Here is a 25,900-nt window from a genome sequence, read left to right as displayed (position 1 = left end):
TTCTCGGCAACCAAAAGCCTAGAATCAAAGCTAGAGACTGAAAGCTCTCTTATGCCTTTAATTTTTCAAACTTCATATTTATACATTAGTTAAAATTTGGAATGTATAAAAGCATGTCTATGTTCTGTATGGTAATAGAATCCTACACATTGTATATCTTTAGCAAAAGGACACTATTGAGTCAGCATTGTCACACATCACTAGCGCTGTGTTTGAGAGAAGCAGAGAATTGCCTTTACTGGGAATAACAGGATGTTTTTTTTTCGTTGATTGTTGTGAGTGTGCTGTGTGCTGATTTGCTCTCTTCTCACATTGAGTCGGTTGTTTTAAACAATCGGACAGATGGCTGCCCTATGTCATCAGCCGCTAATGTCCCACTGGGTGCTAATGCAGATCTATGGCTCACAGCACCTAGCTCCTGGAGTTTAGTAACCCGCTCCTGAATTCCAAAGTGAGCATAAAACCCGAACTTGACTTTCATTCACTGTAGTACACAGGCAGTACCTCCCGCCCCCGTGCTACATCTCCACAGTCCTCCCTCATCTGTAGGCTAGTTATACCCGAGGCTTGCTAGAGGCTGTTTCTCGGCAAGTCTTAGTCAGGCTGGCGGTATGTTTCCCTGGCCACGGAACATTAGTTTTACTCCTCCATCCCAGGAGGGTCATTCAGAGGGATGTGTGTCTGTTCTAATACCAAAGGTAGAGTCGTTTTCAGTGCTTACTCCTAGGGTGCCAGCTCTTTTCCACAGATCACTGATAGTTCCGCTTATAGTCAGTCCTTCTCCTGTGTACCTCCATGCAGCCTAATCTGCTGGAACTCGGTGAACAAAGGCGTAAAACAGCAGCAGGTTGATTGAATTAAAGTTTGTCCGACTGATTTAATTCCCAACGATGCGCTTGATGCAAAACCACAGCCTATCCTCCCTGGCCCTTCTCTCCTTTACACCTGTCCTCTGTGCTCTGAATGTGCGGCTCGTTGGCCAGAGCCTCTTGTGTTCTCCAGGAGTCTTTGGTTTCCCCCCTTCTGAGAGGCACTTTGTTCCCTCTGTGTTCTACCTGGCGAGGGATTCTGTGCAGCAGGACGGAAACAGAAGGCTTCACCCACACACTAAGCAGTGTTCTGCAGATTGTGGTAATTCCAATGCAGAGCACTCCAAAAAAATGTTGGATCACTCGTTTGATCAGAACCACAATGCCTTCATTCTGTAATTCATCATGCCAAACGATATACCTTTATTATTATTGTTTTTACAGTACACTGACTTGTCAGGCCACGTCATAGAGGCAGATTGTGGGATAAATGCTGCTAAGTCGAGAACAAAATTTTCTGTGTGGAGTTTGAATGTCCTCCCGCTGTGCCCTGTATCCTGTAATGGATGGATAGAGGTATTGATTTATGTATCGACATACACATATATTTTATTCCTTACTCAGCCTTTTACCGAATGTCTGTATGTGGCCATAAGTGATGGGCACTGAAGCTATCCATTTTAGGAAAGAAAAAAAAACTCAGAGAACAAAACTCTCCTTGTTCTTTTGATTGCAAAGTCAAGACTCTTACATTTGATTGGGTGGTCAGGGTTTATTCATGCTGATTGTATAGTTGGAGCCTCCTTCATTTGATTGGATGGTTAGAGCTTCCTTGTTTTGATTGGATGGTCAGATTTTTTTAGGATGAACTGGACCTTTTCAACTGTATTGGCTGTTCACAGCTCTATTTTACCTTAAAGTTCACTTTCACAGTTGTTTCAGTTTTAGTGTTTAGTGTTTTTTTTTTTTTGGTACAGTTTTATGAACAGTGAACAGTATTTTTAAATAATAATAACTACCTGCTGACTGTAAAATGTCTGGTATACGGTCATTTTGTAGTTTATTTATTTATTTATTTATTTATTTAACGAAAAAACCCTTAATGTATGTTTGAAGCAGCTGGTACAGTAACATATTTTTACATTTTCTTTGATGGCGGTAATAATGACAGTGTCACCCAGTAATAAATCATTCTGTTCAGTTAGTTAGCACATACATAATTACTTGTTATTTTTCGACCATCTCCTCATATATTTATTGATTTACCAAATTACAGGTGAAATGGCTGCATGCACATTAAATACTTCTTGCTTGCTGAATTTGTATTGTCTGGCCTGACTTTTGGAGCATGATTAATTTCACTTGAATGAGAGAATTTCACCAGCTAGTTTACTTCTGTAAGGCATTCTGGCAGATAAAGAGGCGCAGTAACTCCACTGTGTAGGATTGGCCTCCACCCCTGTTCAGAACTCCCACTTTGCTAAATGTGGGTGGTGAAACTTAATTTCTGCTGCAGCACTGTAGTATAGCATTTTCTGTGCATCTGAAGCATTATTTCACGGCTAATTAACCGTCATTGGCGAGGTACAAGTTCCCATGTTAATCCCTAGTGCCTCTAGTCTGGTGCCCGGACTCTTAGCCGTACTGCTAGCTCGTGAGCAGTGACTCAAAGGTAACAATGGCGGCAGGGGGCTGCTGAGATAGTCATCCTGTTAAGAGGCTATTGTGGTGAATGGATGGGCCCCACAGCCGGGAACTGAATCTGGATTGTGCCCGAGGCAACTGTGGCTGGCAGCCCAGCAGGGCGTCGCTCAGGGATGGGAGGGTTTCAGTCGGCTGGGATGTGGGATGTCCCAGCATCTATCGCACAGCAGCCACCCCCCACTGCATGTTTGGATGCCCACACCCCCAAAAGTCCTCCCTCACCCCGCAAGTCCAGAACGTTCTCCAGAAATGAGCGTGAAACCCAACCGCTAAATTTTCTGTTACGCCCACATGTCTAGCTTCTCACAAATAGTGACCGTATTTTGGCTGATGATGGTGTGCTAGGTGTTTGCAAAGTTCTTATCAAATGGAGAGCAAAATATATTAGTTGAAGGAGAATTCTTCTCATATCACCCCCAGAGCACCATGAACCTCACAGGCTGCATGGGGGAGTTATAAGGTGGGAACGAATACTCTTATCCCAGATATCTCACGCTGATAAACCAATTCTGCCAGACCAGTCAGAAGTCTGAATAGATCCTTGCAGTTCCATTTCACCTTTCACAGCAAAACCATGCTGTGTGTTAAACAAAGCTTTGATACTCAGTTAGTCTTTATGGAAACAAAGACTACATTACACAAACGTGGGATGATTTGTATGAAGGGGTCTGCAGAGTTTTTCACCGTTGTCTGAATGGCACGGCAAGCGGCAGGCAATCACGTACAGTGAGCTTCAAGCACCGTATTATATTTTAATACTGCCCTGCCAAGAGAAAGGCGAGAACTAGAGAAATACACTGTATATTTTTAGTGCCTGTATTCAGCACTTAAAAGAGTTGATTTATATGCACTGAACACAGGCCAGCTTCCATCAGAGTGGTTGATTTGTTGGGACTTGATTAGAAGTGTGTTATGAAGGAAACCTGTGTTTAAGCAGGGAATTACCATTGCGACTATAGAACTTCTTAACACCACTCCAATAATACCCTTGCTTTGTTCCACATTTACCTGGCTCACCAGGTTTGTTTACTCTTGAGAAAAGAGGCACTTGGTATTGAAGGGAAAATGAGGCAACCGGACACCAAAATTTGGCGGAGCTACTAGTAACTCACTGATTTCAACCAATAATTTATTTTGTTGTGAAGAGCGTTTAGTGTTGGTGATTGACAGCTCCACACAGTGTGGTCCTTGTTTCCCCATTACGAGTGGTTGCCAGTTGGGGTTCTTACAGGCCCCTGGCCCTGACTACATATTATGTTAGAGAGGAGTGAGATGAACATTGAAGTCACCAGCTGTCTTCTATTTTTATCACATACATATATCCAATGGGCAAAGAGTGGAAATAATATCACATGCTGGGAAAAAGGAAGCCATTGGCAAAATGCCCCTTTTTTCCCAATTCCCACTCCCAGTAATACAACAATTAGTTTGCCCTACAATGTGCATAATTACAATCTGCTTGTGATGTAAAATATCCCAGATGCGTCACTAAGTCTGTCCTAATTACATGAGACAAACTGGGCATCATAATTAAGGATATTTAATCGCCTTTCCTATCAGCCAGCTACTGCCTTTAAACTTTCAATGAAAAATGTTTTAAATTATATTTGACTCATTATTAGCTAATTCAATTAATGTAAAATGCATTGATATTTTTATAGTTCCATTGACTTTCAAGACCTTTCCTATCTTTCAGGGATAATTAGTGATAGTTCATAGATCCTGATAGTTTCTGGGATAAATTGCCTCATTTTCCCCTTAATTGACCATGTTCAGCCAGCATTATATGCGATGTAAGGGAAAAAGGCTCTCCTAGCTAATTTAGTTGTTTTGGTTTATAATAAATGACTTAATAATTAAGTATATACATTCATTGAGCGCTATATTAGGTATATATTAGACTTCTTTTTTGACTTATTGTTCTTCGCTGGTGTGGCCTGTCCACTTGGAGGTTTGATGCCTGGTCACTTAGATCACATTTCTTCCCCATTCTGACATTTGGTCTGAAAAATAGCTGAACCTATTGACAATGTCTGCATGCTTTTATGCATTTAGTTGCTGCCACATGATTGGCTGATTAAATATTTGCTTAGTGTTTGGGACATAGTAATGTGTAGAATTACCGTTCACAGTTTATAGGCTCCTCCCATCACTTCCCCATCCTCTGTCAGTCCAGGAAGTTGCAGCCCTGCAGTCAGCTGATTGATTGCACTACTCCCGAGCCCCATTCATTGCCTATTTAATTAGTATTTGACCCAAGGATCCCACACATCAAATAATGGCCTTTTCAGGGTGATTGCTAAGTAGCTGGCGCTTGTCCTGTATTTAAGAGAAGAAGTGTGAGCCTCTTGTGAAATAGCATGGAAACGGTCTGATGGTCCCTGGGTCTCAGATAGGATCTGTCTGCTTTCAGCCAAGGGCAGCTCGCCCGTCCAAATCCGTCACCTTCAAATTTAATTGGAATGTAATGTCCTGAGGATTCGTTTTGAGTCTACTATTACTGTACCGATTGAGCCGTTTGTTTTATTAATTGGATCCGGATGTGATCTTTGCAGTGAACAGAACGGCATAACGTGTCTGTGGCAGATAAAGTTTTCTGACCTGCTATCGCATAAGCTGTTTCATTTCACAGGAGTATCAGTAAGGACATGTTTATCTACTCTGCAGGTAACCTTATTTCAACTTACTCATTATCCTTTGATACAGTTGGCTAGGTACTGAAGCAAATACCTCATGAAGTAGTTACTGTACTGCGAAATACTAAGTTAAGTGAGTTGCGTCATGGTGTAAGCAGGGTTTCCTACCTGCTGCTTGCCTGTCAATATCCAAACTTACGTCACTGCGAGTAGTTGACCTTGAAGGGGAAGCTATTGGAGATCAATGCACAACTCCTCTTGTCTCACGGATGTCTGTGTCACAGCCCTGGGCCATGCAGAAACAAACTGGTATCTACCAGAAGACCCAGAGAACACCTGCTGGTGTGACTCTAGGAGGGCAGGATGAGGGAAAGATGAGATATCAGGTGACTTCAGAAAGGCCACAGAAATCAATACTTCATCTTTATTAGGTCTCAGCCCACTGCTCTTGCCCCCTGAAATGACTTTGTGGGAATAAGGAAACTTCATCTACTTCATTGATGCATCTTTGAGGCCTCCATCAGAGGTGACTGACTCTGCTGTCTGTGAGGAGAGAGTCCCATGGTTCTCTGGGGCAGAGAGATCAGCAGAGCTCCAGTGTAGAGACTGGCAGGAGTTTTAGGCTTACTGCTAGTGTGTCTTTCAGGTGTGTCTTCTGAGCCAAGATGCTTTTTTATTCTCTGTCTGTTATGTGTTAGCGCAGGGGTGTCCAATCTTATCCAAAAGGGGGTGATGTGGGTACAGGTTTTTGTTTTTGGTGTCATAGTACTGGACTACAGTTAAATTAGAGAGAGCCTGTTTAATTGTGCCTACCTGTAATCTGCAGTGTAGTGTATATATGCATCAGTGTATATATGTATATGTATGTATGGATATATTTGTATTTTAACATTTTAGCATTTAATAGATGATCTTATCGAAAGTCGAGGGTTATAAAGATTTCCTTTTTAATTCAGAATTTAAAAAAAATGGTTTAGTTGTCCTTGCACTGAAAGGGCATATTGAAAGGGCAAATTCAGAAAAAATCTAAATGGTGGAAAAAGGTTGGGGTGCAGAGCAAGGGTAGATAATAAGGGCGGAGTATGATCGGCTTGTTCAAACAAGCCCAGGGCTGCGTGTTTTTAAAGGGCTGACCTCATATTTACATTAGGAGGAGGAGGAGGAGGACAGCGTGAGTCTCATCACATCTCCGCGGGCCCTTCAGCCTACAGGCCTCTGGTGCAGAGGGACAGACGCCCACGTTCATTCATGCCAAGGCATCTGAGGGTTTCCAAGCACAAGCACGCATCTGTCATCGCTGAGCTGAACGGAGCGTAACCTTCCCTCATCAGATGAGTGTATACTCACCGGGATGAATTAAAGAGTGTGTCACTGGTGACCCCTGTTCTCCGTGATCCTTCATACTGTGTGAATATCAGTACAATCTGTTTTGAGCCTGAGTCACTTCACCAAAACTCCATTTTCATGCTTCATTCAGCCGTGTACATACATACTTGGATAGTTGGTTAGTTTGGTTGTGTGATTGTTTATGCTTTTATTTTAATACTTCAGGATGTTTTACAGGTGATGCGAGGCAAATCAGCCCATCCTGGCTTAGATGTTAAATAATAACAATATCAATGATGCACCCTCATTTGCTTTACCACCTTATTCAATATTAAGGTGAAATTTGCTGCAGTAGCGTTTCGTCGGTGAGCATACTGCTGTAAATCTCTAAATGTTTACAGAGATGCATCCCTGTTTCCAGAAACTGGGCCAAACAGGAAGTCCCATGAAGGCAGCAGTGCCTGGCAGCCTATCACCGTTGGTGTGTGAGTGTGTGTGTGTGAGTGGGTGAATGAGAGGCATCAATTGTAGCTAAAGCACTTCACAACACAGAGAGAAGAGTCTTGGCATTATTGATGGCATTATCCCTCTGTTCAGTAGATGGTATAATAATGCAACTGGATAAGTTAGTCTCTAATTCCTTATGAAAAGAGACATTTGCAGTCGGATGGATTTTATTTGAATGCAAATTATATTGATTTGGTATTTGTCTGTATTTCTATGGTTACATATTATAAGTGAAGAGAGGGAATATGTACATTCAATATTTGTTTGTATTTCTATGGTTACATATTATAAGTGAAGAGAGGGAATATGTACATTAAATATGTGTCTGTATTTCTATGGTTACATATTATAATTGAAGAGAGGGAATATGTACATTGAGAAAGCCTTGACATTAATTGCCCGTGTTGCTGACAGTACACCGGTATTTTACCAACAACCCACCCCTGCTGTTGTCTGAGCTTAGTTACTCAATCTTTTGTAAGGGTCAATAGTACCAGGAAACATAGCACACATACATGTGTGCATACATGTGTACATGCACAAAGCACACATAAACACACGCACACACAGAATATTGAAAAATATTGAAATTGTGTTTATACATTCACTGAGCACTTTATTAGGTAGACCTGTACACCGGCTTGTTAATGCAAATATTTAATAAATAAGACCAGTAAGTGTAATAAATACCCAATAAAGTGGTCAGTGAGTGTAGATTAGAGTGAGGGTGCTTTAGTGATGCAGCTCAGCACTAGTGTCCTATAACACAAGGAAAGCCTCCTGCAGTCAGAGACGCCACTCTCAATACACATCACCGTGAAAAACTAGGACACCCCCTAAGCCTGATCATCAAGCCACAACATCCTGACTGTACGCATTACTGCAGTACCTTGCTACAGAAAATTCGGTTGAAAATGTTGAAGTGACGAGTCTGCATTTCTCCACGAAACCTTGGTTAGTGTAATGATGGATGACCAATAAAAAAAATAATTCATCGTTCTCTTCATAAACAAAACCAAGGGCAGTTTTGTATCACTCCTTTTTTTCATTCATTAAAATGCAAATAAAATTCCAATTCATTTACATTATCAAGATAAACGTTTCTTCCTTTAATTTCTCGTTGAGATTATTACGTTTCAGCTTCAGAGTGATAAGGATGGCATTTTTGTTGTGGGGGGTGTTGTGATGTCTTTTATCCTTTTTAAGCCCTTGGACCAGATGGAGCAGCACATTCCAGAATAACAAGAACTGAACAATCATATCTGCCAGGAAAGCATCTTATGCTTTTAGTAGCCCAAGCATGTTTATCTCATTTTGTGGTCTGAACCTTGGGATTTCTTTTTTAAATGCACAATGAAAGATTGAGGACAGTCAAAGGACGGCCAGCGTGCAGACAGAATGGACGTTCTGAGAGTCGGCCTTGAGTCCCCCTGTTATTTTATGGGCTCACTTTTATTAGAGCGGGAGGGAGTGTCACTCTCCGTACCTTCATGTTTTTTACATGTCATATTGTGAAAAAACTCATTTTACATCACATCACATTTTCACAAGTCAGTTATCCATCTGGGGTAATCTGTGTTCCTTTTAATGAAAAGAAATGCTTTAAATGCTTTGCCATTAAACACTTGTGCTGAAAAAGGAAGTAGCAGCTGCAGTCTTTTTTGAGATGACGTGAGCTTCACAGCCTAGGCTTGTATGGAAAGACCATGACTTCTGAAAGGTTGGTAGAGGGAATGAGCCAGGTCTCCTTTTGTCTGGCCTCCGACCCGAGACCTCTGTCCTGTCCTTTTGATGTAGATATTTCAGTTGTTTGTAAAAGAAAGAAATCTCATATAGATATTAACTGCTTTACACAGAATATTGCAAATAGTAATGATGCAAAGCAGGGCAGAACAGGGTAGGACAGACATCGGGCGGACACCAGAAATGACCTCATAAAATATGCCCCGATTAATAATTACACACTGTTTAATAGGATTTCTGTAACACCACAAATATTTGAAGCCATGCTCCTGAAATTGTGTCAACATGCCAGTGCATTAATCCAGATAGGAACATTTAGTGGAGCGTACCACGTGCATTTGATTCTGATCTGCATAATTACAGAAAGCGTAGTTCTCTCTCCTCCTGTTGTTTGTCTCACACGCTCTTATTCTGAAACGCTGAAACGCTGCCCTCTCCACCCGCGGCGGAGCTAAACTCCTCTGGAAGGCGTGCGAACTCACGTGCACTCAGCGGTACGGCGCTCCAGAGGAGGCGCGGTCGTGTGGCGGCCGGCTCTGTTACGGTGATGGGGTCCTGAGCGCGTTCGTTAGCGGCGGAGCACTCAGGACCCCGTCACTGCTGCACAGAGTCCCCGGTGTGTCGCTCTCAGGGGGAGCAGCTGAGCCGCTGCGTCGCTCTGTCAGCCGGCGTGAGGCTCTGCCGTCGTTAAGGAAGGAGCGGCGCTCCCCTGCTCGACCCGGCTCTCTCACCTTGCCGTCTGTTCGTGGGCCCAGCTGCGCGTCCTCAGTGTCCCAGGCAGGGAGGCAAAGCACACTCACTTACTCATGCCCGCAGAGAGGACGCAGGATGCTCAGTGTGTGATTGCATGCACAAGCGGGAGATAAAATCCGTGCTCTAGCAACAATCAGAGACGTGCAACCTTACATGATATAGCAATGAAGGATTATGAAAGGTGTGATGTTCTCGAATGGAAAATATATCTCTAGTTTATTGGATAAAATACATGACGTTTTGGTTTACAGACCTATCTAATGAAGTAGAAATTATTTCCCATTCAATAATATTGTGCCTCTCTTTACCTTATGTATTTATATATGCCAGCGGATTATCATTAATATATCAAATCAGGCAATTAGTTCTGGATGCCACAGACCAGCTTTGTCATGCCTGTCTGTTGATGAATCAGGGAAATGGGGGAGGGGGGGGGGGGATTCACTTTGTCAGACCTACAGGAGAGTGTGTCTGAAAGGGAAAGCGTGAAGTCAGCAATATGCCCGGTGACTGGGAGGTAGTGTTGTTCCCTTGTCAGCTGGCTGTATAAATGAACTGCACATGAAAACACTGTGAGGTGTGTAAGTCACTGTGGATAAAAGTGTCTGCTGAATGTAACGTGCGGTGTGAGTGTGAATGTGAAGTAAGCCTATGATCTAATGCCAATGGATCCCGTGTGTGTGGACGGCTGCCCTTCACCTCTGTCCTATGTCATGGAGCTCCTTCCAGGCTCCCTCCGTGTGTTACTTTTATTAGCGTTTAATTCACACAGCCAAGCAGCCATTTTCTTTCTGTTTGACCTCACAGGCAGAGCGATAGAAAGGGATAATAATAATAATAATAATAATAATAATGAGGCTCCTTGTTGTGTGTTCATGTTGGATTTAAGGTTGTATGGGTGTACAGTATATAATGTATGCATAGCATGTATATATACACAGTATTTACACTCAGTGAGTATCTTATTAGGTCTTCTGCTGCTGTAGCCTATCCACTTAGAGGTTTGACTTGTTGTGTGTTCAGTGTGGTTATTTGCGTTACTGTCACCTTCCTTTCAGCTTTGACCAGTCTGGCCTTTCTCCTCTGACCTCTCTCATTAACAAGGCATTTCTGTCTACAGAACTGTCACTGGATGTTCTTTGTTTTTCCACACCATTTCAAGTAAACTCTAGAGACTAGCGTGTGTGAAAATGCCAGGAGATCAGCAGTTTCTGAGATACTCAAACCACCCTGTCTGGCACCAATAATCATTCCTCGATTAAAGTCACTGAGATCACATTTTCCCCCCATTCTGATGGTTGATGTGAACATTAACTGTAGCTCCTCTACAGATGTACAGGTGTTCCTAATAAAGTGCTCAGTTAGTGTATCTAAAATATGTATATGGATAAAATATGGGAAAGTCCAATATACAGTGCGTGTGTGTGTGTTTGTGTGTGTAATGGATGGGGGAGTGTGACCCAAGCTGATATTGCTATCCACTCTATTCCCCGAGACAGTCATGGAACAGTCATCCACCGGCAGTTATTCTCTGAGATGAATCTGCAGCTTTCCGGAAGGGTCCGCTGCTTTGGGTGTCACCTGCGGCATTCTCATAGGGGCTGGCCGGGGTCCAGGAACAGTGTGGAGGAGTGCTCGGGTCACTGCTTCGTTCTGCTGCAGGGGCACACATTATAATGCCTAACTGCTGTAATTGTGCCTCTCTCTGAGTTATGCAAATGTGATGCTGTCGCACAATACCCCCTTCTCAGTGTGAAAAAGCTGATGTGAGCACTTACTTGTGTCTATATTTTTTGCTTGAAGTGTTATTACAATAATGTAGCCTAATTATTTGGCTGTACGTTGTTTAGCTTACATGTGAGGTTATAAGCACATGCATTGTGTATACAGACAATACAATACAATATTTTGAGTAAATGGCCTATCAAACCTGTAATGGGTTGGTAAGCAAGGTGATTTATGGCTCTTTTCAGAGCTTTAAGATCAATCCCAGCCTTTACTTGTCCTAACACCTCCAAGCCTTGAGAGGGCACTTTGCATTACTTAAATGCTGGTATCAGTGCAATGCCATTAATAATGTACCAGGAAAAGCTCATAATACTCCTGATTGCAAAGAAAGGGGAATGGAAAAACGGACTATCAGAGATCCTTCCCTTCAGTATTCTGTATTTTGCCGGTAAAAACAGTATGTGTTTGCCAAGCGGTTTGTGACTCAGCGGAAACCGAACCTCGCTAACGCAGGGCTCCCTGCTGGAGCCTCGTCAAAACACATGAAGATATTTTTACATTATACTGTCAATTACCCTCGACACAAATGAAATTCTCCCTTCTGTTGCTGCCTCTTGAATTTAGCATTCAGTGTGAATGTCAACATTTACATTCTTCCATGCATATTGGAGAGGCCTAGCTGTTCCATTTGATCTTAGATCCATTAGTATCATGCATGAGAGAGATGAAGACAAAGGTTCAAGTTGCCCTTGGAGACACGTAATGATGTAGTCTGTTACAGTAATTACGTAGGACAGATTTTTCTTTTTTTTTATTCTTGTCCGACAGGCATTTTGTTCCTACAGCAGAGAACTCATACTCAGTTAGCAGTGAGTGGGTGTAAGAACAGCAGTAAGTCTGTATGTGTAGTGTGAACCAAAGGTTATTGAAGAATATGTTGGCTAGATATGATGCAGGTTCTGCTTGAGACCCAGTATTGATTGGTATCCATATTATTGCATCACTGCCTGTTTGTAATGCTCAGCAAACTATAATTCTTTTAATTGACCATGTAGGACAGCCATCATCAAATCTAGACCTCAAATCCAAATCTGGCCCTGGTTTTCTTTTCTCCCAGGTAATTAGCTGAACAATTAGCTCTACTGATTGACCAGCCTGTCTTCACACCTGACTCCCAGGTAAAGGGAAGATGGAAAACCAGCAGTCCACAGACCTCGAGGAATGTGATTTCATGATCCCTGATGTAGAGCCTCAAAATTATTCATGAATACATATTTAATGGTAAAACTCAAGGGAACATCCTTGTGAATGTCGAGATGAAGTAACTTATGGATATGGATATTTCACTGATCTGGTTTGGAATAGGTGGGTATCATGAGACACTTAACTTGTTTTATTTTCGGGATAACTTTTGTTTTGCCCAAAGACATAACAGCCAAGTTTCATGTTGCATTATTGCCACTGAAGTTCTGAATGAGGTATTTATTTTCTCCTTTAAACGGACTGATAACCTTCAGTAACCTGGGCATGTTCCATCCTGTCATGTTTTATGCTTAATTGCTGTCTGTTTCACAGCTCCCTCTTGTGGCATAAAGAGTAGCAATAAATCATATTTCCATAATGGGTGTTTTTTCACCCTGGCTAAAAGTCTGCTAGATGCCAAAATGGGATATATTTCTGTTCAATGTGAGGTTTGTTGTGTAACCCTCCTTCCTGACATTTCTGTTGGTTCTTAGTCCCATTTTGCATTGTCAGCCTCAGGAAAAACATCACAATTACGCGTTTAAGCAGATGCTCTTATTCAGAGCAAGGGGAATGCAGAGCATGAAATCAGGAAAAAAATTGAATACAAAGAAAGTACAAATGTGAGTTTGATGGAATTGTTAAGAGAAGAAATGTGGGTGATTTCTTACATTTTTCACAAAATAATGTACACCCCCTATTCTTAAAGGCAAACTGGAGGATTTTCAAAATATTATAAAACCAACATGCTCAGTCATAACTATGATACTTTGGCAACATGTGTCTGTGTTCACTTCTACTTGTATTTGTTATTCTAAAAACAGCTCGGGCCTCTTCTGGAAAAGCTCTCTCTGTCTGAAAAGCATGTGTCCAATACACTGAGTTTATATGGTCTATGATCCAAAAGAAGGAGGAGGGGGGTCATTGGGAAGCGATTGGCTACTACAGCGGTGAGCTGGGTTTTCTAGAGATTAGCCTTGGTGGCTAACCGTTAATCGTTAATCAGTAACATTAATTAGCTGCGGTATTAGCTAAATTCAGTTTTGTCAGCCGGCTGGCCGTGGTAGCTTGGTCCTACTAACATACTGCTTATGTTTATGAAAGATTCTACCGGTCCCGGGCAGGGAGCTCATGCCTAAATCCAAAAGACTCCTTGACTTTCAGAATTAGTATGCCTTTAACTTTCTGTATGGATTTGTTTTCCTGAAAAAAAAAAATGCACTCAACAATCATTGTGTATCTATGTGTGTGTGTGTGTGTGTGTGTGTGTGGTTGAGAAGAGGGGCTGGTGCTCAGTTGATTAATTGGATGCTGTGTAATTTATTACAACTTCTTGACAAGCCTGAGGATGTGGTAGTGACTCATATTAATGTCTCATTTGTCAGAAGCTCCAATTCATGCAGCCTTTTGCCTGACAGGCAAAGTACCACGAGGATTTTGAGAGGACGCGGGGGCGAGGGTTTGTGCCTGGGATGGATGAGCCCAGTTTTGAGCGGGTACGGAGGAACCATCAGATGACCAGCGACCCATACAGAGGGATGCACTCACACATGGTGGAGGTGGAGCGAAGGCCTGGGGTTATTGTTGGTGAGGTCTCATCAAACTTTTACCAACCTTTTACCAACATTTCAACAACCTTTTACCAACCTTTTACCAGCCTTTTACCAACATTTCACCAACCTTTTACCAAATTTCACCAACTTTTCACCAGCCTTTCATCAACCTTTTATCAACCTTTTACCAACATTTCACCAACCTTTTACCAGCCTTTTACCAGCATTTCACCAACCTTGTACCAACCTTTTACCAACATTTCACCAACCTTTCACCAACCTTTTACCAAATTTCACCAACGTTTCACCAGCCTTTTACCAACCTTTTATCAACCTTTTATCAACATTTCACTGACCTTTTCCCAACCTTTTACCAACATTTTAACAACCTTTTACCAACCTTTTACCAACATTTCACCAACCTTTTACCAACATTTCACCAACCTTTTACCAACCTTTCACCACATTTCACCAACTTTTCACCAGCCTTTCATCAACCTTTTATCAACCTTTTACCAACATTTCACTGACCTTTTACTAACATTTTACTAACATTTCACCAACCTTTTACCAACCTTTCATCAACCATTTACCAACCTTTCATCAACCATTTACCAACCTTTCATCAACCATTTACCAACATTTCACCAACATTTGACAGGCCTTCACACAAAATGCATTGTGCTTTCTAAGTGAGAAACAGGCGAAGTGAGATATAGTAGCTCTCTGGTTGAGAAGTAGATTTCTAAAACATTTGCTTAGCTGATTTAATCTGTCTACTTTTTCTTATAGTCAGGTCATCATGTTGCTCATTATATGATAATACATTTAAAATCATACTGTGAAACTCAGTGTGCTTAATTTCCTTCAAGATGTAGATCTAGATAATCATGACTATGTTTGAGGTTGGTATGAGTAAATAACTTTGCATGATGTACCAAGCACAGCATTAAATATTGCCCTGTCTGTCCATCTGTTTGTCTGTACTGAAGCCCCTGTGCTACCTGGAGCATACCATCCCAGCACACACCCACAGGGGTATGGCTACATGCACCAGACCAGCATGTCTTCTATGAGATCTGTGCAGTCCCCCCCACACCCTACCCCCATGGTGAGTCCCAGTTCCCTATCCTGTGCCATGATCCTCCTGATTCCTTCATATTTGTAATGTCACTTCTGTTCTCCAGTTTATCCTGAGGTGTTCCTGAAAATGTAACACCTTGTAATGTAAAGTCAGTGTTCAATAATGGGTATGCACAACATCATTTTCACTTAATTATTTTACTGTCCCAATGACCTTTGTGTCTGAACCATTTTTATACGGTCTATGGTCTGAACACAATACACCCATATCTGAGCTCAGCATCTAGCTGGAAGACCTCAGTAGAACACAGGGGCATGCTGTTATAGCCAGAATTATCTTGCACAAAATAAAATAAAAATCAGCTAAGCAAATACAAATTAATTCTGTCAATGGGGAAAGACACATAGGTACCCACAATTTCTATAGTTCTTCATTCAAATTGACATTTTAAAATAGGAAGACAAAATGATCCTGTTTTTTTTTATTATTGGTTAATATTGCACACTAAAAAATGGCTTCCTGGTATGTCCCTACAGCAGAGAGTGTACAGAGCCATTTACGACTATGCAGCACAGGATCACGACGAGGTGTCCTTCAGGGACGGTGACATCATCCTGAATGTGCAGCCCATCGACGAGGGCTGGATGTATGGCACTGTGCAGAGGACGGGCAAATCTGGCATGCTCCCAGCCAACTACATAGAGAGCATCAACTAGAACGGGCCCCCTGGAACTGTCCCACGGGGTCACGTGGTCCTGGTGGGGAGGTGTAGCAGGAACTTTTATTCTGAAGATAATATACCAAGCACACTTATCTGTCTTCTTTGCAATGCCCATCTATGTATCTTTAGAAGCACATACTACACCCCTCCATAACCAGAGATGAGAATAGTACCCACCTGCCCCATCTTTTTTTACATGCATGGTGTTGCTTCATACAGCAACACTAAGCTTTTGAGTTTCTTTTTCATAAATGTCCCTTCATGCTGTACAGTAGCCGTCTGCCATCTCCTTTAACACACACTGCTTTGTGTAATTTCCCATCAGTAACTGGACAGACACATTTGTGCTAGCCTGTTCCACAAGTGTTATCTGTGGCGGTTGATGGTTGATGTCACTTCCTGCTGTGAGCTTATAATTTTTCCATGCTGAGATTTGGGCACTTGCTGAGTGTGGACAGAAACAGTCGACTCAGTCCTACACCTTTGTGCACTCCTGTTGAGTGCATAATGAGTCTTAAGTGGAAACTCTTCTATCTTCTGTACGGCTGTTAAGGATCAGTTAACTTTCTGTACAGTATACAATGAACTCTCATATTTTGTCACGTGATGATAAGACTTTTGTGACATAAGAGGAAAAAACCTTACCTCTTTCAGCAGTTTTTGAATTGGGCTTTTAGAAATTTACATTTAGGGAACACTGTTTAGAGCAGGGCTGGGTGAGTGTGTAACTGCCTCAGAAATTTCAAAATGACACATTTTGTTTGTGCTTTCACATCACAAACAGATGACCTGTGTGGTGGACAGTTAATTTCCAAATAGATGTAGAAACAAATGATGTTTACTGTACAAAGTAATTCAGCCAAATAAAGCAGTTCTAGGAAGCACAATGCTGGTTAAAAAAACCCCCCAAAAAACAAAAAGAAACATTAAGATACACATTATTGCCATCAGCTTTATTTAGCAACTATGCTATATACCCTGAACTAACTGTATAACAGGTTTACATCATTTTCAGTAACTATCAAGGAATTAATCAAAAGAAATTAACAGAGACAGACTTAAGCATACCGTAAGAATTTATATCCCATTCCTGTCTATTCACTGGCAGCTGCAATGATCCCTTCCAATGTTGGGAGTGTAATCACTGGTCAAAAGTTGAAGTCAATGATTAGAAATCAAGAGCTGTTGCATACTGTCTGGTGATGTTTTTTTTGTATATTGCAGTGTCCCATGTAAAGAAATAAACAGCTTTGTCAACCTTGGGTTGCATTTCATGACTCGATTATTTTATGAATGTTCTTTAATCCTATACAAAGTTGTATTCAGGGCTTTTACTGCAATATGAAAAAGATTAATATGTGGTAATATTTCAGGTTTCACAGCAAAAGAAAAAAATAATAAAAACCCAGTGAAAATTAAAATTAATGTTCCATACACCATCCAGCGCAATCTTTCCTGGGCATTTATTTTCATTGTGACCAGTGGGGATGAGTGCCAAGATTGTCTCGAACATCAATTTTCACGAATAGTGTCATAGATCAAATGAGAATGTTATTCGAGCATAACCCAACTGAGATGCAAAAAGTGGCATTTCACCAATATTCTGTCAAAGATTGTACATAGTGGACCATCAAATAAAATGTGGACATTTATTCTGTTATGCTGAGCCACAACATACATAATCTGTTTCATTTTGCAAACATGTAAAGACAATTTAAATAAAGTGTGTTCGAGGCAACACAGACGGTGTCACAAATTAAAAATCTTTTGGAGCAGTACCTTTTGGAGGAATACCTCCAATTCATAACTTCTGTTGTCACAATTCCTGTGAAGACAAGGCCCTCTAAATAGGATCTTCAGAGCTAGTTCCAGTTCAATAGAATTCTGATGTTAGAGCCTGCTGTTGACCACACTACACATTGTGTAAATAGGTGGAAGCAACAGACTTATTTCTGTACTCATTCATGTCAGCATGGTTTGAAAAGCCTGTCAGTCTGGAGTGTAAAAGTGACAGGATAACCAAAGGCATGTTTAATGCTGCCCCCTTGTGGGTGGAGGAGTCGAGTCAGCTTGAAATACAGTCAGACTTCTTTCATCTTCCTCCTCTATCTTCCTTTCTTCATTTTAGCCACTTTCTCTTTGCGCTTCTTCACATGTTTTGGTACCTTGTTCTTCCTCTTCTCTCTCTGGGCATCTTTTACCAATTTCTTTTTTGCCTAAAAAAAAAACAGGAGGCCACATTGTGTCAATTGTGCATGATGTCATGCACTAAACTCAAGAGCCTTTTTGCTATTCAAACTACCCCCGAGCAGAGACTTTGATTAAACCCAGCCGGTTAACAGACACAATGTTTTAACAATTCAGAAAAACTGTAATAACACCACATTCTCCTCATATATAACAGGCTTTTTTGACATAAAAATAAATCTATCACAAAGTGTTTATGTCATGAAGAAATGAATCCACATCCTGTATTTTAGTCCATATTAACAGTCACTTCCCCTCTATGTCCTGCTGAGGTTAGACTGACCTTCTTGTCGACCTGTGATACGTCCTCGCCATCCTTGTCCTTGGACTCATCATCGCTTTCAGACCCCTCACTTCCCTCTTCCTCAGAACCCAAACTCTCCTCCTCCTCCTCACAGTCCTCCAACAGAGCCGGTACCTGAAGAGGGGTGCAGAGGGACAATTTCATTTCAGCCATAATTCAATTCAACTGTTTTTGTTCCCCTTTGCAAGCACAGTTCAGTGAGCAGAACACTGGAATCTAATTAGTCAAGGATGAATACTGACAGAATTCAGGAGACAGTCCCTCCATGAAAAAAAGTCACAAAAACCCCCAGAGTGCAGTGAGCAATTTTACGGTCTGTTCAACAGCAAACCTGAAAACCAAGGAGCAGAGACAATGCCATCTTCCATAGCATTTCTTAAAACACATTTCAGAAAGAACAACTTGAGAATCGCATGCTTGAATTCTGAGGTAAGAGAATGGCTTAGCTTTAGCACCTACCTTTTGCACACCAGATAAGTCCTTCTTTAGTCCTGTGACAGTCTGGTACAGGATCTGTCAGACAGAAACACCCTATGAGCACAGCAATACTGAGCATTTTCCTTTAAGCTGGCTCCTTTTGGGCCTTTATAAATAAGTTGGCAGATGAGTTCACTCTCCAACCCGTAGCATGAGGCCCACCGGGCCGGTTTGGGTGTGGTTCTGTATCCATGCAGATTCATGACCCGACTCACGTTGTCGTTCTGCGCGGCGAGCGAAGACTCCTCCTCTTTCATCTTCATCATGTGGTCAACGTCACGCTCGTAGTGTGTGACCTCAGTCAGCGTGCGAGGGATGTAGGCCTTCTTGAAAACCTGCCATTGAAAAATAACGTGAGAAACACTCAGGCATTTTACTTGCTTGCTATCCTAGATCAGTTTCTTCTTCACTCAAAATAAATTACAATACACAGGAGATAGTGCTCTAGAGGTCTGGTACTAAGTGCTATCGTCATGTATTACGGCGGGGATTAGTGTCATGCTTAAGAATATGTTTAGTGTTTGGGTTCAAGCAAGATCTGTATTATGCTCAGAAGCTAGCCTTTACCTCTTCATCAACCTTGTCCTGATTTGACCTTTCTTCTGCTGTCCTGTCTGAAGAAACCTCCATTGCCTGCAGCGAAAAACAGCAAACACGGCGCTACAGTGCCTGCAATGACGGCAATGAACAAACACACAGTAACCAAGGCTCTGCGGCCTATTCCAAAGAGGAAGGTCTGCCCTTCTGACCTTTTCCAAGTACTGGTCGATGTTGTCATCGGTGATGGAGGGGTCAGTGACAAATTCGAACAGCTCCCGGACCGTCATTACTGCGACACTGTGCTTCATGAAGAAGTCTGTGAGAGGTCACATTGATTAAAAGCAATCGATCAGTCAGATTCACCTGACAATACCTCGGGACTTACGGGAGGGAATTTCACACACGTTCCATCCCTCAGTGCACGTGGGCTAGCGGGCCATTCCCACAGGTCAGGTTCATCTGCTTTTAAAATCTGTTTATTTGCCCAATCGTTTCTATGGCAACATTATCAGCAAGACTGCAGTTGCTCAGAGCTGATCACGAAAACAAGAACAACGGAGAGAACTTAAGCCCTAGTGGTTGAGTACAGTGGCATCAAGTGGAAAATGTTGAAAAAATACAACTGCCAAGAGGTGACAGCGTGACCGTCTAGGGTTGTGGTTTGTCTCCAAATTCCCCGTCGCAACATCCCATTGAAAATAACAATGACCGCGCCCTGTGAGAACAGTCCCTAACAGCCTGCTGGCTGTGGTCATGCTCACCGTTGACATTAGAGCAGTCCTTTCGCAGGAACTCCAAGGCGTGTGGGTGGTCGTGCTCCACAGACTGAGACACATCAATGATGTAGGCGTCACCGTTGTGGTACCTTCACACAGAAGCAGAAATAAACAGAGCGGAGCTGGTAAGACACACTGCAGCGGATGAGACCTGAGCTTCCTGTGTACGGGAGGAGCGTTAAACTCACAGCATGTTAAACTCGCTGAGGTCGGCGTGAACCAGCCGGGCCTCCTGGTACATCCTCCTCATGTTCTGGATGACCTGCAGGTACAGCTCCCGCGCCTTGGACTCGGACAGAACCGCGTTCTTCAGCAGCGGGGCCGGCCTGGGGCAGGAGACACACGCGTCATCAGCTACGCTACACAACGCCGCCAGCTTCCAACCATCAGTACAAACCTCACAACTTCCAACACAATCATGTTTCAGGGCCCGAAAAGGATGAAAGTCTTAAATGTAGTTGGTCTAAGCTCTGGTTTGTGTGAGCTTTTGGTTCTCTAATGTTAGTCAAACAACTGCGGTTGTTTATATGGTTTATAAATGAAAGGTGAACGATCAAACAAGCTGCTTTCACAGTATGAATGCTTTAAAGTATTATCTATTTACATGCTTCCTGCGGTATCCCAGAATGCCCTGTCAGATACGTACATGTCGTTCTTGCCGATGAAGCCCATGACGAGAACATGACTGCGGAGCATTATTGGTTCTGGACTGGGGATCTGGGCGGTCTGCAGCCTGATGACCAACACACGCACAAAACCATTACTTTTTATTATTATTATCATCTGTGTGTCAAGTACATCCTCAGGGTTGAATTTACAATTCATACAGTTCAAACTGAGATTTTATCAGCAATCAAATTTCATGCTGCAAAACCATGGTAGTATGAAACATGTCCTTGTATAGTGCATTGAAAAATAAAATTTCAGTAACTCCCACAAAACCACCTTCCTCCAAATGGACCCACTGGATTATCCCACAGCCTCATTTAAATGTTATTGTCAATCAAGATTGACAGCCTAAATGCCAGCTTTCACATGAGTCTAGTACACTTCATGGGAACAAAAGACTGAAAAGAATTTATTCAACTTTGCATATTCACATTTTGAAAAGCACATTTGGCAAGCAAACAATGGTCTTTCCAAAGCTCACCTGATCAAGTTCCTCATTTCCTTCTCTGCCCAGGTCCGTACCATTTTCCTTGGGTTTCCTTTGCAGTAGCCATGACGGAACCTGGGGGAGATACGCGGTCAGTGCTCATAGTAATGGACAGTGGTCATTGGTCAGTCCCGGTCAGACCTCGGCATTAATCCATCACTGAAAATAGAGAGCCACGCAAAACCATGGCAACGCATGTCTCACCTGAACTCCCCACTGACATACTTGTCCCGGTCCTTGAACTGCAGAATAGAGGTCTTATAGATTTTGATTGCCCTGCTCTCTCCCCCAGCGGTGCCTGCATGGTAAACATTTGCCTGTACAGAAGGGAAGGCGGTAGAAACAGCACGTCAAGAATGCCATTCATTCAAACACCGGTTAGGATATAAAGCAGTGTACTGTACCTTAACTCCTTTGAGGGTCTTTTTTTTTACCTGTCTATTTTTGGCCCCTGTATTTTATACCCTGTATTCTGTACCTTCATCTAGGACTTGAATTTGTATTGGTCTCGGTACTGTAGTTCTTCAAATAGATGTCTTGGTATAGCAGTTACAGACTTGGCCTACCTACCGTGTGTACTGGACATATGATCATGTACATCCAATCATATGTGAATTGTACCCTATCTGATGTGTTCAGTTGTTTGTTGTATGACCTTGATATGCACTGTTTGTATGTTTGTATGTTTTGTAACTGCTAAATAAAATGTAATGTAATACTGCTAGGAACTTTCCTCCTGATTCAAATTGCCCTGAGGAAGAAATTCCATTGTGCTTCTGAAACGCCAGTCCTTAATCAAGTTAATCAGGGAAGACTAAATTTCATAATGGACTTGATATTTAAATAACATTCTAGTGCAACCTCCCAATTAAACAAAGGTGAATGAATGAAAAAGAAAGCAATTTCCGCCACTCTTGGAGAGTCAAAATGCATTTTTAACCATTTGAGGAGAAGGCTTGTTTTTCTTTCTTCAAAGTTTTACTATACATCAGCCTTAGAATGATCAGTTACAAAGATTCTAATCACTCATTTGTAATCTTGCACATTAAAGGGTTAACTTCTATAGCTCCTCAACAGTGGCTGCATAGTAATGGAATAACAGTTTGTGATGAAGACACTTGCCTCCTTGCCTGTACTGATGCATCCATTGATTTCTGAGATCACCCCCCTGGTCAGCATCTTGAAGAGGATCATTCGAGTCCTCGGGTCCAAAACCTGGCCAAGGAGAAAAAAGAACGAGGAATGACAAAGGATATCATTTTGTTTGTTTTTGTTTTGTAGATTAGTTACAAATAATTGTGGATTATTAATATTCATTACCTGTTCCACAGTAGCCCTGTCTGATTTGTCTTTCACTCGATACCTAAAGAACAAATAGATTCTAAGACCAAAGGGCACCAGTACTGATGGAACCCTAAATATGTAATAAAAAATATAATAATATTATATGATTGCTATCATTTACTATATTATTATTAATAATAATAATAATAATAATAATAATAAGTGCCAGAGTACAGAGTGAAAGTGTTTACATACGCGTCTGCTTCCCTTTGCCTCTGCATCTCGGTCACTTTGTTGATCACGGAATCGGCATAGTTCAGTTTATCTGGGAAAGCAAGGTTGTAGGTAATTAGGTTGTGCTTCATCATTATACACGTGGTTCAAAGACACTTGTGTCTGTAGGTAAAGTGCATGATGTGATTCAAAGTTCCATCTCCATTTTATCAAGACCATAGCAGTATGCACTAGTAAAGAACATTACATACTTCATACTTGCAATTACTGCTAACAACTGCTGACAGTATTTTCAGTCAATATCACAGAATGGACCAATTCTGAACAAGAACAGTTGTATTTCTGTTGATTGTTGAAGTGCCAGTTGACAGTTTTGTCTTTTACCATGGAAGTTTTCAATTCAAATAAAGCATTTGGTTTCTAGTCTTGTGATTTAATCTTAGTTTTGCCAGAACACATCATATCACCTTGGATTCCAAAATACATACACACAAACAGTTATTTACTACTTTCCATGTCATTCACTTCTACATGATCATTTTGTCATGACTTTTAATTTACCCAGAGCAAGAGAGCATGCTTACATCCACCTGAGATATCTGAGCAGCATTCCGTTGTCTGTGATTGTATGTAGAACAACATTAACAAACTATGTTAGTGTAATAGAATACCACTCTACAGAATTCTTGGCCTCACCCAGGTTTATTTTATGTTCAAATTTCCTCAGTGCCTTGTCAGTGGGGGTAGACATCTTCGCTGATTTGCTGCTGGCACTTTGTTTATTCGACTAAAAAAAGGGGACAATCACAATACGTCAATCACTACATCGGAGCTGATCAGATAGCAGTTTTTCTACATTTGTTTTCTAAAGGTAATGCTTACCAACCCAACTGCTTCAGTATTGATTAAACTGAACAAAACACTGTATGTCCTGTTGCTTGATGCACGTAAAAATGACAACGACTTAACATTATACGTTTCATGGTAGTCCGATATGATGTACTAATACGGGATCATCTACCATAACTGTTACCTGTTGATTAAGGCCTGTTCTCAGGGATGTGTAGCGCTTGGTTAAGTCTCTCCCATTCTCACTCCAATCCCAATCGTCGTCGTCATCATCATCATCATCATCCTCCTCGTCGTCGTCGTCGTCGTCGTCTTCCTCACTACGGTCAACTTGTGCACTCAGGTTCACACCACTTAGTTCCACCAGTAGCGGCGGTATTTCTCCAGTCGGTGGGTCACAATGGGTCTCCTCACTGCACAGAGACAAGGAGAACATGTTCTTCGATAATTTGTTTTCATGCAGTGAAGCTAAGTTACTGTGTTAGCTAAATTACACGCTAGCGAACGTTAGCTATTTACAGTAACTCAACTAACAGTAATCCATATCGCCATATTGAGCTAACTAATTCTTACGTATTGCTACGTCCATGGGGACCATGGGGACATACAGTACTTAATAATATCACTGATACAGTTGGAACAAACTAACGTTAAAGATCAACAAACTAGCGATCATTTAACAGTGCACCAGAATCCATATTCCACAATGCTGTCAAATTAGCTAGGATGCTAATTGTTACCAAAGCGATACAGACCCTTCAGATTCATCAGCGTCGTCAAACTGGCCCGGTACAATCTGTGCCACAGACATGACCATTTGACAATGGGAAATCTATTTTCAAATGCCAAAATATAGATTTTTCGTCCAGAGGGAGCTGTCTATGGTGTGGCAGATCGCACCGCACGTTTCTTCCTGTGTAATTTCAACAACGTGGTTACGGAAACCGCCGAGGCTCAAGTTGCATCCTACGACAGGGCATCTAAAACGCGTTTGAGCATTATTTTACTTTTGATGCAGGACAGGCTATTTCTGTTCGGAACGTCTCCAACCAGCACAATACAACTTACGTTACGGATGATAAACATTGTCAAACTACGAAATATAAAAATATATATATTTTGCATGGGGCTGAAGTTTACTTGAATGAGTTATTCTAGCCGTAGTAGCCTATCAACTAGTACACAATATGAATAAAAACTAATGAATGCAATAGCCTAAGCAAATTGTTTATACTTGCAACTTACCACCACATCATTAGTTAGTGCCGTTAAAATCGCCCTTAGGCTAGGCCTATAAAATGTACAAAGCAGAATCTGAAAGGAAGTTTTAATTTCTATCCTACAATATTTAACAACATAGATGCATTTCATGAAGACTGTTTATTTATTTCGAATGAAAACAAACTGGAAGCCATAGTAGCGAAAATAATTGTTCAGCTCGAGATCTCGAGGGTGTCAGATTAGAGGATTCCTTTTTGATATACACTCAGTGATCACTTTATTAGGTAGACCTATGCACCAGCTTGTTAATGCAATCATGGCAATCATGTGGCAGTGCTAAATGCATACAAGCATGCAGACATGGTGAAGCGGTTCAGCTGTTTTTCAGACCAAATATCAGAACGGGGAAGAAATGTGATCTAAGTGACTTTGACCATGGGATGATTTTTGGGGCCAGACAGGGTGGTTTCAGTCTCTGAGAAACTGCTAATGTCCTGGGATTTCCACGCACAACAGTGCCTGGAATTAGCAGAGAATGGTGCGAAAAACAAACAAACAAAAACATCCAGTGAGCAGCAGTTCTGCTGGCAGAAACGCGTTGTTAATGAGAGAGGTCAGAGGAGAAGGACCAGACTGGTCGAAGCTGACAGGAAGGTGACAGTAAAGCAAATAACCACACATCACAATAGCGGTATGCAGAAGAGCATCTCTGAACACAACGAGTCAACCCCTAAGTGGATAGGCTACAGCTGCAGAAGACTAATAAATACATAATAAAGTGCTCACTGAGTGTGCTGGAAAAGGCCACGTAAAAATTAATGTATGCGTACAAGAAACGTCCTACATTATAATTTACAGCCTTGAATAGTAAACGTCCTTCACTCAATATGCTATCGTGTAAGTTAGTGTAGTTTTAAATAAATTAGCAATTTTTTTATTTCGAAATAAAATACATTCATTTTTGGCTCTGGTTTGCAGGGTGCTGTTGTCTTGTGTGGTTTCATTT

General features: G+C 41.6%; 2 protein-coding genes across 4 annotated transcripts in view; one reads left to right on the top strand and one right to left on the bottom strand.

The window, feature by feature from the left end:
- Positions 1 to 17,068, top strand: part of nebl (nebulette) — a 52,329-nt gene extending 35,261 nt beyond the window's left edge. Inside the window, exons 5-7 of one of the 2 annotated variants that reach the window (XM_061255207.1) lie at positions 13,867 to 14,035; positions 14,994 to 15,112; positions 15,625 to 17,068. In XM_061255207.1, coding sequence (XP_061111191.1) covers positions 13,867 to 14,035; positions 14,994 to 15,112; positions 15,625 to 15,801 — 465 coding nt within the window. In that variant the 3' untranslated portion in view covers positions 15,802 to 17,068. Of the gene's footprint in view, positions 1 to 13,866; positions 14,036 to 14,993; positions 15,113 to 15,621 lie in introns of both variants that reach the window. The other variant, XM_061255206.1, reaches the window with a different exon arrangement.
- On the bottom strand, positions 16,739 to 25,118 carry riok1 (RIO kinase 1 (yeast)). Of its 2 annotated transcripts, none has more exons than XM_061255205.1 (17): positions 24,919 to 25,118; positions 23,858 to 24,086; positions 23,521 to 23,611; positions 22,846 to 22,915; positions 22,627 to 22,669; positions 22,429 to 22,521; positions 21,511 to 21,623; positions 21,301 to 21,381; positions 20,797 to 20,883; positions 20,339 to 20,476; positions 20,136 to 20,239; positions 19,584 to 19,690; positions 19,402 to 19,467; positions 19,050 to 19,169; positions 18,817 to 18,870; positions 18,337 to 18,471; positions 16,739 to 18,022 (listed from the first exon to the last, which is right to left on the bottom strand). In XM_061255205.1, the coding sequence occupies exons 1-17, from the start codon at positions 24,927 to 24,929 to the stop codon at positions 17,912 to 17,914; spliced, it is 1,653 nt and encodes a 550-aa protein (XP_061111189.1). In that variant the 5' UTR covers positions 24,930 to 25,118; the 3' UTR covers positions 16,739 to 17,911. The 2 variants fall into 2 exon arrangements, with proteins under 2 accessions (XP_061111189.1, XP_061111188.1); XM_061255204.1 differs by lacking the exon at positions 24,919 to 25,118 and adding an exon at positions 24,429 to 24,626.
- Between the last annotated feature and the right edge of the window lie 782 nt (positions 25,119 to 25,900).

This window comes from Conger conger, chromosome 9, assembly GCF_963514075.1.
Source record: "Conger conger chromosome 9, fConCon1.1, whole genome shotgun sequence".
NCBI classification, from domain to species: domain Eukaryota; kingdom Metazoa; phylum Chordata; class Actinopteri; order Anguilliformes; family Congridae; genus Conger; species Conger conger.
The sequence above is the reverse complement of the archived record's forward strand: the minus strand, read 5'-3'. Positions and strand labels throughout refer to the sequence as shown.